Below are 18472 nucleotides of genomic sequence, written 5' to 3'. Positions count from 1 at the left end.
GCACAGAATACAGGAGATTCATTTTGAAAATCCCGCTGAATAAAGCAGCGCGATTTACTCCAGTTTTCCGGTGAATCTGGTACTTATTTTTGGAGAGAATCCGATCCAACCACACAAACAGAATATGCTCTTTGTCAATTAGCAGCCAACACTGCCATCTGGTGGCCACAGCCATTTTAACAAGAACAAGAGAGCACGAAAGGCAGAGAGTGAAATTCTATCTGGAAATAGTTTGAATGAGATCAATGGCAAAACAAGAATAACAAAAACAAACAGAAGTGAACAAATATACAATATTTTTCCTGTTTTTCTTATTCAGCTGATCTGATCCTAATATGGACAGAATAAGAAAGATATCCTGTGTCCCTGGAACTCGAACTCGACTAAGTTCACATCCTTTGCAAGAGTTGCGAGGAATCTAAGTGCTATGCAATTGTGGGGAGATCTTCTACACCCTCCCGAGAGGTCAGTGTCTCAGTTTAATACCTCATCCAACAGATGGCATCTCTGGCAGTGCAGCACTCCCTCAGTACTGACCCTCTCACTGTGCAGCACCCCCTCAGTACTGACCCTCTGACAGTGCAGCACTCTCTCAGTACTGACCCTCTGACAGTGCAGCACCCCCTCAGTACTGGCCCTCTGACAGTGCATCGCTCCTTCAGCACTGACCCTCTGACAGTGCAGCACTCCCTCAGTACTGACCCTCTGACAGTGCAGCGCTCCCTCAGCACTGACCCTCTGACAGTGCAGCACCCCCTCAGTACTGGCCCTCTGACAGTGCAGCGCTCCCTCAGCACTGACCCTCTGACAGTGCAGCACCCCCTCAGTACTGGCCCTCTGACAGTGCAGCGCTCCCTCAGCGCTGACCCTCTGACAGTGCGGCACTCCCTCAGCACTGACCCTCTGACAGTGCGGCACTCCCTCAGCACTGACCCTCTGACAGTGCGGCGCTCCCTCAGCACTGACCCTCTGACAGTGCGGCACTCCCTCAGCACTGACCCTCTGACAGTGCGGCACTCCCTCAGTACTGACCCTCTGACAGTGCGGTGCTCCCTCAGTACTGACCCTCTGACAGTGCGGTGCTCCCTCAGTACTGACCCTCTGACAGGGCGGCACTCCCTCAGCACTGACCCTCTGACAGTGCGGCACTCCCTCAGCACTGACCCTCTGACAGGGCGGCGCTCCCTCAGCGCTGACCCTCTGACAGTGCGGCGCTCCCTCAGTACTGACCCTCTGACAGTGCGGCACTCCCTCAGTACTGACCCTCTGACAGTGCGGCGCTCCCTCAGTACTGACCCTCTGACAGTGCGGTGCTCCCTCAGTACTGACCCTCTGACAGGGCGGCACTCCCTCAGCACTGACCCTCTGACAGTGCGGCACTCCCTCAGCACTGACCCTCTGACAGTGCGGCACTCCCTCAGTACTGACCCTCTGACAGTGCGGCGCTCCCTCAGCACTGACCCTCTGACAGTGCGGCGCTCCCTCAGCACTGACCCTCTGACAGTGCGGTGCTCCCTCAGTACTGACCCTCTGACAGGGCGGCGCTCCCTCAGTACTGACCCTCTGACAGTGCGGCACTCCCTCAGCACTGACCCTCTGACAGTGCGGCACTCCCTCAGCACTGACCCTCTGACAGGGCGGCACTCCCTCAGCACTGACCGTCTGACAGTGCGGCACTCCCTCAGCACTGACCCTCTGACAGTGCGGCACTCCCTCAGCACTGACCCTCTGACAGGGCGGCACTCACTCAGCACTGACCCTCTGACAGGGCGGCGCTCCCTCAGCGCTGACCCTCTGACAGTGCAAGAGATAAATAATTATTACTTAGAACAGCCGCAGTGAAACATTGTGAATATTTGAGGCTCAGTGTATAAAATTGCGTTAACCCCGAATAATTAGTAGGTCGAGAAAGTTTATTTACATTTCTAGACAATAATGTTAACAGGCGTTGTAAAAAAATTTACAGGTGTGCAGAACATGGGAAACCTTCTGCTTGATGAACGGTTAGTGGGCAGTGTGTCAGACTGACTTTTAATCATCCCTGGGACATGGGCGTCGCTGGCTGGGTCAGCATTTATTGCCCATCCCTCGTTGCCCGAGGGCAGTTGTGATTCAACCACATTGCTGTGGCTCTGGAGTCACATGTAGGCCAGACCGGGTAAGGATGGCAGATTTCCTTCCTTAAAGGACATTAGTGACCCAGGTGGGGTTTTCCAACAATAGCTGGTAGTTGTCACGGTCGCTGTTACTGAGGGCGGCACAGTGGTCAGCACTGCTGCCTCACAGCGTCAAGGGAACCAGGTTCGATTCCCGGCCTCGGGTCACTGCCTGTGCAGACGTTGCACATTCTCCCCATGTCTGCGTGGGTTTCCTCCGGGTGCTCCGGTTTCCTCCCACAGTCCAAAGATGTGCAGGTTTGGTGGATTGGCCGTGCACATCTTCATGTCCCAAAATGTGCGGGTTCGGAGGATTGGCCATGTCAAATTGCCCCTTAGTGTCCAAAGGTTAGACGTATTAGCTGCGTGGGCTTACAGGGATAGGGAGAAGGCCTGGGTAAGTCACCCTGTCAGTGAGTCGGGTACAGACTCGATGGGCTGAATGGCCTCTTCTGCATTGTAGGGATTCTGTGAATTCCAGATTGATGAATTGAATTTTAAATTCCTTTTGGGATTTGAGACCATGTTCCCCCACCCCAAGACCATCTGGGTTACTAGTCCAGTGTCAATACCACTGCGCCACTGTCCCTCCCCCGCCGCACTGACAATGCGAACCTGGTTCCAATCCCCCGCAGCGCGTTGGTTCTGGCTGGTTACCATGTCCTCTGGTGATGGGCGCAGGCGACGGGCGAGGGGCTACCTACGACGGGAAGCTGGGCAGTGGGAAGAAGCGGGAGATTCTGTGCAGCGAGGACTTGGAGGTGTCCGGCTCGCTGCTCCGTCGGTACGGGATGTCCGGCTGCGGCTGGTCCCGGGATAGTGTCTCCTCAAGGATCTGCGGGAGACACACAACAGAGGGGGAACACCCCCGGGAACATGTCAGTAACTCTGAGAATTATCATCCACCCCCTCCCAAAGATGTGTAGGTTAGGTGGATTGGCCATGCTAAATTGCCCCTTAGTGTCCAAAGATGTGCAGGTTAGGGGGATTGGCCATGCTAAATTGCCCCTTAGTGTCCAAAGATGTGCAGGTTAGGGGGATTGGCCATGCTAAATTGCCCCTTAGTGTCCAAAGATGTGCAGGTTAGGGGGATTGGCCATGCTAAATTGCCCCTTCGTGTCCAAAGGTGTAAGGGTTAGGGGGATTGGCTGTGCTAAATTGCCCCTTAGTGTCCCAACTGGGTTAGCACTGCTGCCTCACAGCGCCAGGGACTCGGGTTCAAAGACTGGCTTTGGTCACTGTCTGTGTGAAGTCTGCATGTTCTCCCCATATCTGCATGGGCTTCCTCGGGTGCTTCGCTTTCCTCCCACAGTCTGAAAGACGTGCTGGTTAGGTGCTAAATTCTCCCTCAGTGTAACCCGAACAGGTGCCGGAGTGTGGCGACTGGGGGATTTTCACCAGTCCACCAGAATGACGTGGAAGCTTTGGAGAGAGTACAAAGAAGGTTCACCAGGATGTTGCCTGGTCTCGAGGGTGTTGCTACAAGGAGAGCTTGGATAAACTGGGATTGTTTTCACTGGAAAGACTGAGGCTGAGGGGAGACCTGGTCTACAAAATGGTGAGAGGCACAGACAGGGTGGATAGTTAGAGGCTTTTTCCCCAGGGTGGAAGGGTCAGTTACAAGAGGACACAGGTTCAAGGTGAGAGAGGGATGGTTTAAGGGAGATGTGTGGGGGAGGTTTTTCACACCGAGAGTGGGTGGGTGCCTGGAACACGCTGCCAGAGGAGGTGGTGGAAGCAGGAACATGAGCAACATTGAAGAGACGTCTGGATGGTACATGAATCGGGAGGGAAGAGAGGGATACGGACCGAGTAAAGGCAGAAGGGTTATTGTTTAGTTTAGTTTGGGCATCATGATCGGCACGGGCTTGGAGGGCTGAAGGGCCTGTCCCTGTGCTGGACTTTTCTTTGTTCTTGGTCTCAGTTGAGACCGTTCTTGGAGGAGAGGTGGTTGAGAGGAGATCTGATGGAAGTGTTCAAAATTGTGAGGGGTTTAGACAGAGTGGATGGTTGCGACTGGTGAAAGGTTGAGAATTAGAGGGAAACAGATTGAAGGCAATTGGTAAAAGCAGCAAGGGAGACACGAGGAAAGATACCTTCAGTGAGTGGTTAGAATGTGGAATGCACTGTCCGAGAGTGTGGTGGAGACAGATCCAATTGGAGTTTCCGAAAGGGGAACTGGATCGTTAACTGAGGATTTCCAGGGGAAATGGTGGGGAGTGGGTTCGCAGAGCCGGGATATGATGGGCTGAACAGCCACCTTCTGTGCTGCACCCATTCTTGGGTGTAGGATGGGATTACAGACACAGGGGAGGGCATGGTCATTCAGGGGTCTGCACACAAGGGTGGGAACTCGAGGGCTTAGATGTGGCCGGACTGGGAGACAGAGCAAGTCAGCGATGGGCAAACGGTGAGGGTTGGGATTACAGGCAGCTAGGGTTTACAGAGGGAGGACAGCGGGAGCCCTAAATCTGGGAGCCTTTGTGTGAAGGTCACCTCTTTCCGGGACTCTAGGCGGTTCCTCCATTCCTTCAGCTCCATCGTGTGCTCTTCATCCAGAGTTTTCAGTTTCTCCTTCTCACCGGTGACCAACAGGTTCAGTTTCTCATTCTGGGAAAAGGGGACAGAAACAATTGGATCATCTCAGTGCCAGTCTGGCTCAGACCCCAGTTTACACGTGATACACAGTTCCCAGCTTACACATGACACGCGTCCCTCCCCAGTTTCCAAGTGACACAGGGTCCCCAGTTTACATGCAACACTCAGTTTACATGTGACACACAGTTCCCAGTTTATATGTGACACACGGTCTCCAGTTTACATGTGACACACAGTTCCCAGTTTACACATGACACACGGTTTCCAGTTTACATGTGACACCTGGTCTCCAGTTTACATGTGACACCCGGTCTCCAGTTTACATGTGACACACAGTTTCCAGTTTACACGTGACACACGGTCTCCAGTTTACATGTGACACCTGGTCTCCAGTTTACATGTGACACCCGGTCTCCAGTTTACATGTGACACACAGTTCCCAGTTTACATGTGACATACGGTCAGTAGTTTACACATGACATGCGGTCCCCAGTTTTGGAGAGGTGCGGGGTTAGGTGGGACCCTCTGTTCGTGATGCCCTCCCCACTCGCCTGGAGTTTCCCAAATTCCCCGGGAACTCCCTAACCCTGAAGATAGAGGCGAATGTTAACACCGTTGAGAGAGTGATCCTTGGGGGAGGAATCTTTTGCGGCCGGTGCTGTCACTGGGTTGGTGAACCAGGCCGATATCGATGTCCCGGGTGATCGTGAAACACTTTCTTCCACCCCTCCCCACTCCCCCCCCCGCTGTGGCATGGGTGCCTGTTTTGGGATTTGATGGGGGGGGGCTGGGGGGAGGAGCAGCGGAGAGGATGTTTCCTCTTGTGGGAGCGTTCCCTCTCTCACCCTCGGATAGAGAGTTACCTGAAGCTGCTGTAACTCCGCCATGTTGCTCTCGCACTGCCTCTGTAACTCCTTAAGGTGGGCTTCATGCTTTAGCTGCTGCCGTTGTCGCTCCTCCTTCTGTCGGACCTCCTCCTGGGCTAAAAACTGTGGGAACGGAGACAAAAAAAAATTGTTTTAGATACTTGCGGGATGTGGGTGTCGCTGGCTGGGTCAGCATTTATTGCCCATCCCTAGTTGCCCCTTGAGAAGGTGGTGGTGCTGAGCCGCCATCTTGAATCGCTGTTGTGGGTTGACCCACGATGCCATTAGGGAGGGAGTTCCAGGATTTTGACCCAGCGACAGTGAAGGAACGGCCGATATATTTCCAAGTCAGGATGGTGAGTTGCTCAGAGGGGAATTTGCGGGTGGTGGCGTTCCCCGTGTATCTGCTGCTCTTGTCCTTCTAGATGGAAGTAGTTGTGGGTCTAAGGATGAGTTGCTGCAGTGCATCTTATAGACGGTACACACTGCTGCTACTGAGTGTCGGTGGTGGAGGGAGTGAATGTTTGTGGATGGGGGGCCAATCAAGCAGGGCTGCTTTGTCCTGGATGGTGTCGAGCTTCTTGAGTGTTGTTGGAGCTGCACTCATCCAGGCAAGTGGGGAGTATTCCATCACACTCCTGACTTGTGCCTTGTAGATGGTGGACAGGCTTTGGGGGGAGTCAGGAGGTGAGTTACTCTCCGCAGGATTCCCAACCTCTGACCTGCTCTGGTAGCCACCGTGTTTATGTGGCGAGTCCAGTTGAGTTTCTGGTCAATGGTAACCCCAAGGATATTGATATAACAACATAAAACATAGGTCTGGCCACATTTGGAATACTGTGTCCAATTCTGGTCCCCACACTACCAGAAGGACGTGGAGGCTTTGGAGGGAGTTCAGGAAAGGTTTACCAGGATGTTGCCTGGTATGGAGGGTATTAGCTATGAGGAGAGATTGAATAAACTGGGATTGTTCTCCGTGGAAAGACGGAGGCTGAGGGGGCGACCTGATTGAAGTTTATAAAATTATGAGGGGTGTAGATAGGGTGAACAGTTGGAAGCTTTTTCCCAGAAATGACAATTACAAGGGGGCACAAGTTCAAGATAAGGGGGGAATGTTCAGTGGAGATGTGCGGGGGAAGTTTTATATACACAGGCGCCGGAGACTAGGGGATTTTCACAGTAACTTCATTGCAGTGTTAACGAATCAACTGAAATTAAGAGTTGGGAAATGTACAAGTGGAGCATTTCGCACAGTGGTATTGTAAAGTTAAAGTTTATTTATTGGCCACACAAGTAGGTTTACATTAACACTGCAATGAAGTTAATGAGAAACCGCCTGTTCGGGTACACTGAGGGAGAATTTAGCACCTAATCAACATATCTTTCGGATTGTTGGAGGGAACCGGAGCACCCGAAGGAAACCCATGCAGACACGGGGAGAATGTGCAAACTCCGCACAGACAGTGACCCGAGCCAGGGATCGAACCCGGGTCCCTGGCGCTGTGAGGCAGCAGTGCCAACTAACCGCCGCGCCGTCCGCACTGATTGTCACAAGGGGGGATAGCTGACCTGTTTGATGAGCTCCCTCTGCTCCAGGGAGCCGATGGCCCTGATCTTCAGGCTCTGCTTGAAGATGTTGAGGCGGGCCTTGCTGTCAGCTCGCTGCGCCTTGGGCATTCGGCCCCTCTCCTGAGCCTGCTGGCCGCGCAGCTCCTCGAGGAGGCAGCTGTGATGGTGGGTCATCCTCTCCGTCTCCTGCCAGGGGAAAGGACGCTCTTTATTCCGAGGGAATCCGATGGCGGGGTGCCCATCCCCTGTTTGCCCTGGGTCGCTCAGAGTCAACCACATTGCTCTGGAGTCACATGTAGGCCAGACCGGGTCAGGGTTTTCTTCCCCGAATGGAATCAGGTGGGTTTTTCCTGACAAGCGACAAGGGTCATCGGCAGATTTTTAATTCCAGATTTTTTTTTATTGAATTCACATTCCATCATCTGCCGTGGTGGGATTCGAACCCGGGTCCCCCGGAACATTAGCTGAGTTCCTGGATTAATAGTCTAGCGATAACGCCACTCGGCCATCGCCTGCCCTTGGGAGCAATCTGGGGCTTTTATAGAAACTAGGAGCAGGAGTAGGGCATTCAGCCTGCTGTGCCATTCAAGGCTGATCATCAAATTCAATATCCTGATTTCCAACCCCCGCATGTCCCTCGATCCCTTTCGCCCCAACAGCAAAATCTGATTTCTTCTGGAAATCACACAATATTTTCTGGCCTCAGCAGCTTCCTGTGGGAGTGAATTCCACACATTCACCACCCTCTGGGCCACCCGTCGCGAAAATCGGAGCGGAAGAGGGGGGGAAACTATGGAAAGGTTTCGGGCCGAGTGAGGGCGTAAAATCCCATGCACAGACTTTCCCAATTCCCTCTTCAGTGCCCCAGCTGTCCCCATTTATAGGGACCTCGTGGTATTATCACTCGATTATCCAGAAACTCAGCTAATGCTCTGGGGACCCCGGGTTCGAACCCCACCACGCCAGATGGTGGAATCTGATCTCAATAAAAAAAATCTGGAGTTAAGAATCTACTGATGACCACGAAACCATTGTCAGTTGTTGGAAAAACCCATGTGGTTCCCTTTAGGGAAGGAAATCTGCCGTTCTTACCCTGGTCTGGCCTACATGTGACTCCAGAGCCACAGCAACTGCCCTCGGGCAACTAGGGATGGGCAATAAATGCTGGTCCAGCCAGCAGTGCCCATGTCCCAGAAATGAATAAAATATAACAAATTAAACCAAATGAAAAGAGTAAGACAAAGGTCTCTTAAAGGGACGTTCTGTCAAATCAAACATACACATGCTCTCACACGAGTGCACATGCACACACACACACACAAATACACATACATTCACACACACAAACACATCTGTGTACACACATATGCACACGCACATACAGAAATACCACACACACACACACTTGCAAACACATGCAGCCGCACTCACACTCTCACAGACACGGAGAGGTAGGAACATATGCAGATACACACAAAAACACACGTGCACCGTCTGTGACATGTACCGTCTGTGACACACGTGCACCATCCATGACACAAGCACACTGTCTAGTACGCACATGCACCGTGTGTGACACATGCTTAGTTCAGTGTAAAGCTAAGGCACACGCACCTTCTCATGTCTCTTCAGGAGTAGCTGCCTCTGTAGGGACGACTGTTCCTTCACCTGCTGCTTAAACAGGTGATATTTCTCCTGTAAGTGTTGCTCTTCCACATCCCAGACCGCCGACTCCCGCTCTAATCCGGAGACACAGAGGAGGAGGCATGACACAGACCAACCAGACAGCCAAACAAGTTAACGTGTCGCATCACTGAGAAAAAGTTCCCAGGACATAGAGCCATAGGGGTTTACAGCGTGGAAACAGGCCCCGTTTGTCCACGCTGCCCTTTTTTTTAACCATTAAGCGTGGGGCGATTTTTTTACACAGAGGGTGGTGAGTGTCTGGAACGAGCTGCCAGAGGCAGGAGTAGAGGCGGGTACAATTTTGTCTTTTAAAAAGCATTTAGACAGTTCCATGGGTCAGATGGGTATAGAGAGATATGGGCCAAACACGGGCAATTGGGACTGGCCTAGTGGTAAAAACTGGCAGCATGGACAAGTTGGGCCGAAGGGTCTGTTCCCAACCTGTAAACCTCTATGACTCTTAGCTTCTATTCCATTTACCTTCCTTACTGCCTGCTGTACCTGCATGCTTCCTTTCAGCGATTGATGCACGAGGACATTGGAATGTTTTTTAATGACAGGAATGACAGCATGATATAGAAGTGCTTGACACTAAATGTGGGTTTATGTAGGATCAGTGACACAGTGGTTAGCACTGCTGCCTCACAGCTCCAGGGACCTGGGTTCAATTCCCGGCTTGGGTCACTGTCTGTGTGGAGTTTGCACATCCTCCCCTTGTCTCTGTGGGTTTTCTCCGGGTGCTCCAGTTTCCTCCCACATTCCAAAAATGCATGGGTTAGGTGGATTGGCCATGCTAAATCGCCCCTTAGTGTCCAAAGATGTGCAGGTTAGGTGAATAGGCCATGCTAAATTGTCCCTTAGTGTCCAAAGATGTGTAGGTTAGGTGGATTGGCCATGCTAAATTGTCCCTTAGTGTCCAAAGATGTGTAGGTTAGGTGGATTGGCCATGCTAAATTGTCCCTTAGTGTCCAAAGATGTGTAGGTTAGGTGGATTGGCCATGCTAAATTGCCCCTTAGTGTCCAAAGATGTGTAGGTTAGGTGGATTGGCCATGCTAAATTGTCCCTTAGTGTCCAAAGATGTGTAGGTTAGGTGGATTGGCCATGCTAAATTGTCCCTTAGTGTCCAAAGATGTGTAGGTTAGGTGGATTGGCCATACTAAATTGCCCCTTAGTGTCCAAAGATGTGTAGGTTAGGTGGATTGGCCATGCTAAATTGCCCCTTAGTGTCCTTAGCTAGAATAAATGCATGGGGCTATGGAGATAGGGCCTTGGTGGGATTGTGGTCGGTACAGACTCGATGGGCTGAATGATCTCTTTCTGCACCATTGGGATTCTATGGTTCCATGATCATAGGATGTTCTCACCTCTCTTCAACTGGTGCCCCTTCATCAGCCGTTCTGAATCTGTGGAGGATATCTTCGTCTTCCTCTCCTGAACGATCTTCTGCAGACCCTCGTTGAGCTCCTGTTGTTGTCTCTGGATGAACTCTTGCTCCTGGGTGAGAAAGAAAGTTCTGGTATTTATAATCGTCCCTAGTGTGACCACAGGACATCTGCAAAGATGGCCCTAAGTCAACCAAAGGTCCATTTTTATTGGGAGGCCATTCCGTATGAGGAAGGCAAATGGCAGGCTGGCTTCGATTGGAAAGGGATCAGAGTACGAAGATGAGGATGCTGAGGAAGAATATACTTGCACCAGATGCGGCACAGTGAAAGTTCACTCAATTAGATAGAATAATAGAATCCAAAGGTATAGAAGGATGGCCATTCGACCCATCGACTCTGCACCAATCACATTCCCACCCAGGCCCTACGCCAATAACCCCATGCATTTACCCTACTAGTCCCCCTGACACTGAGGGGCAATTTAGCATGACCAATCCACCTAAATTGCAAATCTTTGGACAAAATGGGACAACTTAGCATGGCCAATGCACCTAACCTGCATCTCTTTGGACACTAAGCAGCAATTTAGCATGGTCAATCCCTAACCTTACATCTTTGGACACTAAGGGGCAATTTAGCATGGCCAATCCCCCTAACTTGCGCATCTTTGGACACTAAGGGGCAATTTAGCATGGCCAATCCACCTAACCTACACATCTTTGGACACTAAGGGGCAATTTAGCATGGCCAGTCCACCTAACTTGCACATCTTTGGACACTTATGGGCAATTTAGCATGGCCAATCCACCTAACCTGCATATCTTTGGATATTAAGGGGCAATTTAGCATGGCCAATCCAGCTAACTTGCACATCTTTGGACACTAAGGGGCAATTTAGCACGGCCAATCCACCTAACCTACACATCTTTGAACTCTAAGGGGCAACTTAGCATGGCCAATCCGCCTAACCTGCATGTCTTTCGGACAGTGGGAGGAACCCGGAGCAAATGGAGGAAATTCACGCAGACACGGGGGGGAACGTGCAGACTCCGACAGGCAGTGACTCAAGCCAGGAATTGAACCCGTGTCCCTGGCGCTGTGTGGCAGCAGTGCAAACCACTGTGCCACCCACGTGTCTACCCTATCAAGCCCCGTTTTCAAGGGTCTTGACCATGTAGACAGTGAGGGATTGAGTCCCGCTGGTCGGGGAAACCTAGGACATGGGATAAGGGACTGAGATGTGGGGAAATTTCTTCACTCAGAGGGTGGTGAATCTTTGGAATTTTTCCACCCCAGAGGGTTGTGGTGCTCCATAACTGAATTCATTTAAAACTGGGACAGACAGATTTCTGGAACGTTTGAGTGATAAGGAGGGGCTGGGACTTTCTTCCCTGGGCCATAGGAGGATGAGGGGTGATCTTATAGACTTCTATGAAGTCACGAGGGGGCAGAGATAAGGTGAACAGCCGAGGTCTTTTCCCCAGGGTAGTGGAGTCCAAAACTAGAAGACATAGGTTAAAGGTGAGAGGGGAAAGGGGACTTGAGGGGCAACGTTTTCACCCAGAGGGTGGTGTGTGTGTGTGGAATGAGCTGCCAGGGGAGGGGTACAGGCGGGTACAATGGCAACATTTAGAAGGCATTTGAACAGGTAACTTTATTTATTACTGTCACAAGTCGGCTTACATTAACACCGCAATGAAGTTACTGTGAAAATCCCCCTAGTCGCCACACACCGGCCCCTGTTCGGGTTACTCTGAGGGAGATCTCATCACCTAACCAGCAGGTCTTTCGGACTGTGGGAGGAAACCAGAGGACCTGGAGGAAACCCACGCAGACAAAGGGTGAACTCCACACTCCATACAGCGAGCCAAGACGGGGAACCGATTAAATCGTGGCAGTTTCGGTTAATAACTGTGGTTACACTACAAGTTGAACTCTCCGGGTTGGCCGTCCAGTCTTCTTCAAGAGGAAGCGTGTGGACCCTCTGACACTGAACCCTGCGGGATTTCCTGTTACTATTTTTCTCCATTGCAGGAGTAGGCCATTCGGACCCTCCACCCTGCTCCGCCGTTCCATAGTTGCCCTTGGTGTTCTCCTCTACTTGTCCACCTGCTCCCCCTAACTCCCTGAGACAACATAGGTATTCAGTACTGAAACAGGCCCTTCGGCCCAACTCGTCCATGCCGACCAGTTTTCCTGAACTGAACTGGGCCCATTTGCCTGCATTTGATTCATATCCCTCAACATTTCCCATCCATGGGTTAGCACGACTGCCTCGCAGCGCCGGGCACCCAGGTTCGATTCCTGGCTTGGATCACCGTCTGTGTGGAGTCTGCACATTCTCCCCGTGTCTGCGTGGGTTTCTTCCGGGTGCTCCCGTTTCCAAAGATGTGAAGATTAGGCGGATTGTCTGTATAAAATTCTCCCTCAGTTTATCCTGACAGGCGCCAGAATGCGGCGACTGGGGGATTTTTATAGTAAGTTCATTGCAGTGTAAACATAAGCCTTACTTGTGACACTGATTAATAAACTTTAAAACTGTAAACAATGCCTGAATTGGAGAGTTCGGCGAAGGGTCAATGGGGTGGACTAATCGGATAGGTCTTGCACATCCCATTCCAAAGAAGCCATGTTTGACTCAAGACAGTAACTCTGTCCATCTCTCTCTCTCTCTCTCTCTCTCCCGCCCCACCCCGTAGGCGCTGGCAGACCTGCTGGGTTTTCTGTTGCTGCCCGAGAGAGATTCTTACTTGTTTTTTGTCCTTCAGCAATTGGCGCTGCTTTGCGAACTCTTTGGCTTGTTGTGCCTTCAGGCGTTTCGCCTCATCGCGCAGTCGGGTGGCGTAGTCTTGCTCCAGTCGCTGGAGGATCTGCCTGTACTTCCGTTCCAGCGTCTCAATCTCTTGGTCGTAATACTCCTTCTTGTTCTACCCAGGGGTAAAGCAGACCGGTAAGTGTATGAAGCTCTGTGCTAACATTGCTCCTTGTGTTAACCATTCCTCTCCGTGGGCAAAAACCTAGTCAGTCTGGGACAATTTAGTGACCGGAGGGTTTGAGAGGCTGAATAATCTAAAATTCACTGTCTGATCCTCCATCACGGTCACTTAGTGTCCAAAGATGTGCAGGTTAGAGGGATTGGCCATGCTAAATTGTCCCTTCGTGTCCCAAAATGTGCAGGTTAGGGGGATTGGCCATGCTAAATTGTCCCTTAGTGTCCAAAGATGTGTAGGTTAGGTGGATTGGCCATGCTAAATTGCCCCTTAGTGTCCAAAGATGTGCAGGTTAGGTGGATTGGCCATGCTAAATTGTCCCTTCGTGTCCCAAAATGTGCAGGTTAGGGGGATTGGCCATGCTAAATTGTCCCTTAGTGTCCAAAGATGTGCAGGTTAGGTGGATAGGCCATGCTAAACATGTCCAAAGATGTGCAGTTTGGGTGCTATGTAAGTGAGGGTTCCGGGGAGAGGGACTGGGTAAGATACTCTGTCAGAGATACTACAAAATGGCCCTAATTTACCTTAACCGAGCACGTTCCCGTATCGCTCCATCTCATCCGCAGCACCCCCCCCACCCCCCCCCCTCCCCACGCCCCCCCCCCCCCCCCCCCCCCCCCTCCCTCCCCCCCCTCCCCCCGGGCCCACTCCAGCTCACTCACCATCATCTCCTGCTCAATCTGCCGGATCATTTGCTCTCGTTGCTGCTGGAGCTTGAGGTCGAGCTGGCTCTGCAGTCTCTGCTCCTCCTTCTGTAGAAGCCGAAGTTCTCGCAGCTCCTGGCGCCTGTGAGGGAATCAGTCGGGTGGTTCGCTCGGGCTCTCACATAAGAACATAAGAAATAGGAGCAGGAGTAGGCCATCCAGCCCTTCGAGCCTGCCCCGCCATTCAATAAGATCATGGCTGATCTGTCGCTGCTCAGTTCCACTTTCCCGCCCTCTCACACCGTGACACGCCGCAGCGCTTGGCCAACCTGCGCTTTTCAGGGGGCAGTGGGGGGGGGGGGGAGATAGGGAATGGCAGGGGTGGCATTGGGTAGGGGGGGGTGAGGGTGGGGATGGGTAGGTATTGCACAGTGGTTAGCACTGCTGCCTCATGGCGCCACGGACCCCGGGTTTGATGGTTTGATTCCCGGCTTGGGTCACTGTCTGCGTGGAGTCTGCACATTCTCCCCGTGTCTGGGTGGGTTTCCTCCGGGTGCTCCGGTTTCCTCCCACAGTCTGAAAGACCTGCTGGTTAGGTGCTAAATTCTCCCTCAGTGCAACCCGAAGTGCGGCAGTGCCCTTTCGAGTGTTGCAGTGTTAATGTAAACCTATTTGTGACACTAATAATTAAACTTTAAATAGTTGGCTTTAAATATCCCGAACCTGATAGTTGGCAGGAGAAGTGTTAGTTTATTTATTAGCGACACAAGTAGGCTTACATCAACACTGCAATGAAGTTACTATGAAAATCCCCCCAGTTGCTGGGGTGAGGGGCTGAATGGCCTCCCTACGTAGGGCATGGTAGGGGAGTCTCACGTTTCTGAGCAGGTGGGAGAGGGAGGGAGGGTTTAGATGGAAGACGTCATTTGGGTGGCACTTGGCTGGTTTATTTATTAGTGTCACAAGTAGGCTTACATTAACACTGCAATGAAGTTACTGTGAAAATCCCCCAGTCGCCACACTCCTGTTCAGGTGACACTGAGGGAGAATTTAGCGCCTAACCAGCACCTAACCAGTGGGAGGAAACCAGAGCACCCGGAGGAAACCCACGCAGACACAGGGAGAATGTGCAGACTCTGCACAGACAGTGACCCGAGCCTGATTGTCTGTCTCACCTGGCAGACCGCATGGCCTGGCCCTTTTTATCATCCTCGCTGACAACTTTGGACGTTGTGACACTCACTTCCACTCCATCCACCACAAACTTGCGTGTTTTCTTTAAGGTCTTCCTCAGGGTGGGTCTGTCCTGGAACATAGAGCAGCCTGTTTAGAAACTGTACGTACAGCTCACCCCTTCTGTAACCGTGCGACAATGAGTTACAGGGCTTCATCCAAGCCTTTTCCAATCCGATGGGCTATCAGTACCTCTCCCTTTACTTGAGCTATGGTTTGAACCAGAGAATCCTGTGGTGCAGAAGGAGGCCATTTGGCCCATCAAGTCTGCACCAACCACAATCCCACCCAGGCCCTGTCCCCCGAATGTCAGGCATTTATCCTGTTGGTCTCCCTGACAGTATGGGGCAATTTAGCATGAGTTTGGGGGAGTTGGGGAGTTTGTAGAGTTGGGAAGTTGGGGGAGTTTGTAGAGTTGGAGAGTTTGGGGAGTTAGTAGAGTTGGGGAGTTAGTAGAGTTGGGGGAGTTGGGAGAGTTGGGGTTTGGGGAGTTGGGGGAGTTTGTAGAGTTGGGAAGTTGGGGGAGTTTGTAGAGTTGGAGAGTTTGGGGGGTTAGTAGAGTTGGGGAGTTAGTAGAGTTGGGGGAGTTGGGAGAGTTGGGGTTTGGGGAGTTGGGGGAGTTTGTAGAGTTGGGAAGTTGGGGGAGTTTGTAGAGTTGGGGAGTTTGGGGAGTTGGGGAGTTTGGGGAGTTGGTAGAGTTGGGGAGTTTGTAGAGTTTGGGGAGTTAGTAGAGTTGGGGAGTTGGGAGAATTGGCTACCGGAAAGTTAAGAATCCAGGAAAAGTATCCCTATATCGATTTTCTGCATAACTGTGCCTTCAGACACTGTTGCTGTGAGACCAATGGCTCTTTAACTATGAAAACTCTGAATGTTTGATGAACCACGGGTCCTTGTGTCAGCTTGAACGTGGGACACTGGACTTCATTACCAACCATGGTGAACATTCTGGAAACATCTACTGGTGCGGGAAACTGAAACTCCCCAGGCAGAGAAAAAAATACTCACTTCATCCTGAAACTCATCAAACTGCCTCTGGAATAAAAGAGAAATCCAATGAGATGGTTACCAAAAGCAATAAGAAATGGCAAAAATTTGAAATGTAGAAGGTTGTTAAATTGAGTTACCTGTCTGTCAAATGCATTAGCGCAAGGGGAGAGTCTGTTGGTTTCGAGGTCGTCAATGCCATATAGATAGGAAGATCGTCTCTCTCCAGTCTCATTTGCCAGTGACTGTTCAATCATAGCAGCACTTCCAGTGGGAAGATGTTGTGTCTCTCCCTCCACGATGGTCAGGCCGTTTGCCTCCAGTTTTTCCACTTTCATGGACACGGCTGTTTCGGGAATCTGAATCAAATTCAAGCGCAGAACGTTTTTGCTTTGTCCTTGCAAGGTTTCCTTCTTTTGAGGTGGATTGGCCATGCTAAATTGTCCCTTAGTGTCCAAAGATGTGCAGGTTAGGTGGATTGGCCATGCTAAATTGTCCCTTAGTGTCCAAAGATGTGCAGGTTAGGGGGATTGGCCATGCTAAATTGTCCCTTAGTGTCCAAAGATATGCAGGTTAGGTGGATTGGCCATGCTAAATTGTCCCTTAGTGTCCAAAGATGTGCAGGTTAGGTGGATTGGCCATGCTAAATTGCCTCTAAGTATCAGGGGAATGCACACTTTGTGTGGATTGGCCATGCTAAATTGCCTCTTAGTGTCAGGGGGATCAGCAGAGTAAATATGTGGGGTTACGGGACAGGGCCTGGGTGGGATTGTTGTCGGTGCAGACTTGATGGGCCAAGGTTTAAAGTTTATTTATTAGTCACAAGTGGGCTTCCATTAACACTGAAATCCCCGAGTCCCCACACTCCGGTGCCTCTTCGGGTACACCGAGGGAGAATTTAGCAGCCCATTCGATCCCTCAGGCTGAACCCAACATCGGGCTTGGTGAGTGGGGAATTGGCTTGCCCTACTTCCTGGCTCATTGCTGGATTCCCCTGGGGGAAGGGGCAAGCTTTATGATCTGGCCGCTGTTCCAAATGACACGGGGCGGAGAGAATCCTAGAATCTCTACAGTACAGAAGGTGGCCTGTAGGGCGGCACGGTGGTTAGCACTGCTGTCTCACAAAGCCAAGGACCCAGGTTCGAGTCCCGGTTGGGTCACTGTCGGTACGTTCTCCCCCGTGTCTGCGTGGGTTTCCTACAGGTGCTCCGGATTCCTCAAAGATGTGCTGGTTAGGTGCTAAATTCTCCCTCGGTGTACCCGAACAGGCACCGGAGTGTGGGGACTAGGGGATTTCAGTGTTAATGGAAGCCCATGTGTGACTAATAAATAAACTTTAAACCTTGGCCCATCAAGTCTGCACCGACAACAATCCCACCCAGGCCCTGTCCCATAACCCCACATATTTACTCTGCAAATCCCCCTGACACTAAGGGGCAATTTAGCATGGCCAATCCATCTAACCTGCACATCTTTGGGCACTAAGGGGCAATTTAGCGTGGCCAATCCACACAGCCTGCACATCTTTGGACACTAAGGGACAATTTAGCATGGCCAATCCACCTAACCTGCACATCTTTGGACACTAAGGGACAATTTAGCATGGCCAATCCACTTAACCTACACATCTTTGGACACTAAGGGGCAATTTAGCATGGCCAATCCACCTAACCTGCACATGTTTGGACTCTAAGGGACAATTTAGCATGGCCAATCCACACAGCCTGCACATCTTTGGACACTAAGAGGCAATTTAGCATGGCCAATCCACACAGCCTGCACATCTTTGGACACTAAGAGGCAATTTAGCGTGGCCAATTCCCCGAACCTGCACATCTTTGGACACTAAGAGGCAATTTAGCATGGCCAATCCACCTAACCTGCACATGTTTGGACTCTAAGGGACAATTTAGCATGGCCAATCCACACAGCCTGCACATCTTTGGACACTAAGAGGCAATTTAGCATGGCCAATCCACCTAACCTTCACATCTTTGGACACTAAGGGACAATTTAGCATGGCCAATCCACCTAACCTGCACATCTTTGGACACTAAGGGACAATTTAGCATGGCCAATCCACTTAACCTACACATCTTTGGACACTAAGGGGCAATTTAGCATGGCCAATCCACCTAACCTGCACATGTTTGGACTCTAAGGGACAATTTAGCATGGCCAATCCACACAGCCTGCACATCTTTGGACACTAAGAGGCAATTTAGCATGGCCAATCCACACAGCCTGCACATCTTTGGACACTAAGAGGCAATTTAGCGTGGCCAATTCCCCGAACCTGCACATCTTTGGACACTAAGAGGCAATTTAGCATGGCCAATCCACCTAACCTGCACATGTTT

At 51.2% G+C, this 18472-nt stretch overlaps 1 protein-coding gene across 1 annotated transcript in view; it reads right to left on the bottom strand.

Moving 5' to 3' along the window:
• Window positions 1–1907: 1907 nt before the first annotated feature.
• Window positions 1908–18472, bottom strand: part of LOC145361415 (STE20-like serine/threonine-protein kinase) — a 47651-nt gene continuing 31086 nt past the window's right edge. Inside the window, exons 10-20 of the mRNA XM_080217145.1 lie at window positions 16253–16471; window positions 16134–16160; window positions 15071–15201; window positions 13914–14037; window positions 13012–13188; window positions 10241–10370; window positions 8804–8928; window positions 7190–7375; window positions 5618–5743; window positions 4653–4766; window positions 1908–2991 (exon numbers count right to left, since the gene is read on the bottom strand). Of these exons, the coding sequence (XP_080073271.1) occupies window positions 2857–2991; window positions 4653–4766; window positions 5618–5743; window positions 7190–7375; window positions 8804–8928; window positions 10241–10370; window positions 13012–13188; window positions 13914–14037; window positions 15071–15201; window positions 16134–16160; window positions 16253–16471 (1494 nt within the window). The 3' untranslated portion in view covers window positions 1908–2856. The remainder of the gene's footprint in view (window positions 2992–4652; window positions 4767–5617; window positions 5744–7189; window positions 7376–8803; window positions 8929–10240; window positions 10371–13011; window positions 13189–13913; window positions 14038–15070; window positions 15202–16133; window positions 16161–16252; window positions 16472–18472) is intronic.

Source organism: Carcharhinus amblyrhynchos, chromosome 34, assembly GCF_965287045.1.
Source record: "Carcharhinus amblyrhynchos chromosome 34, sCarAmb.v2.hapA, whole genome shotgun sequence".
NCBI classification, from domain to species: domain Eukaryota; kingdom Metazoa; phylum Chordata; class Chondrichthyes; order Carcharhiniformes; family Carcharhinidae; genus Carcharhinus; species Carcharhinus amblyrhynchos.
The sequence above is the reverse complement of the archived record's forward strand: the minus strand, read 5'-3'. Positions and strand labels throughout refer to the sequence as shown.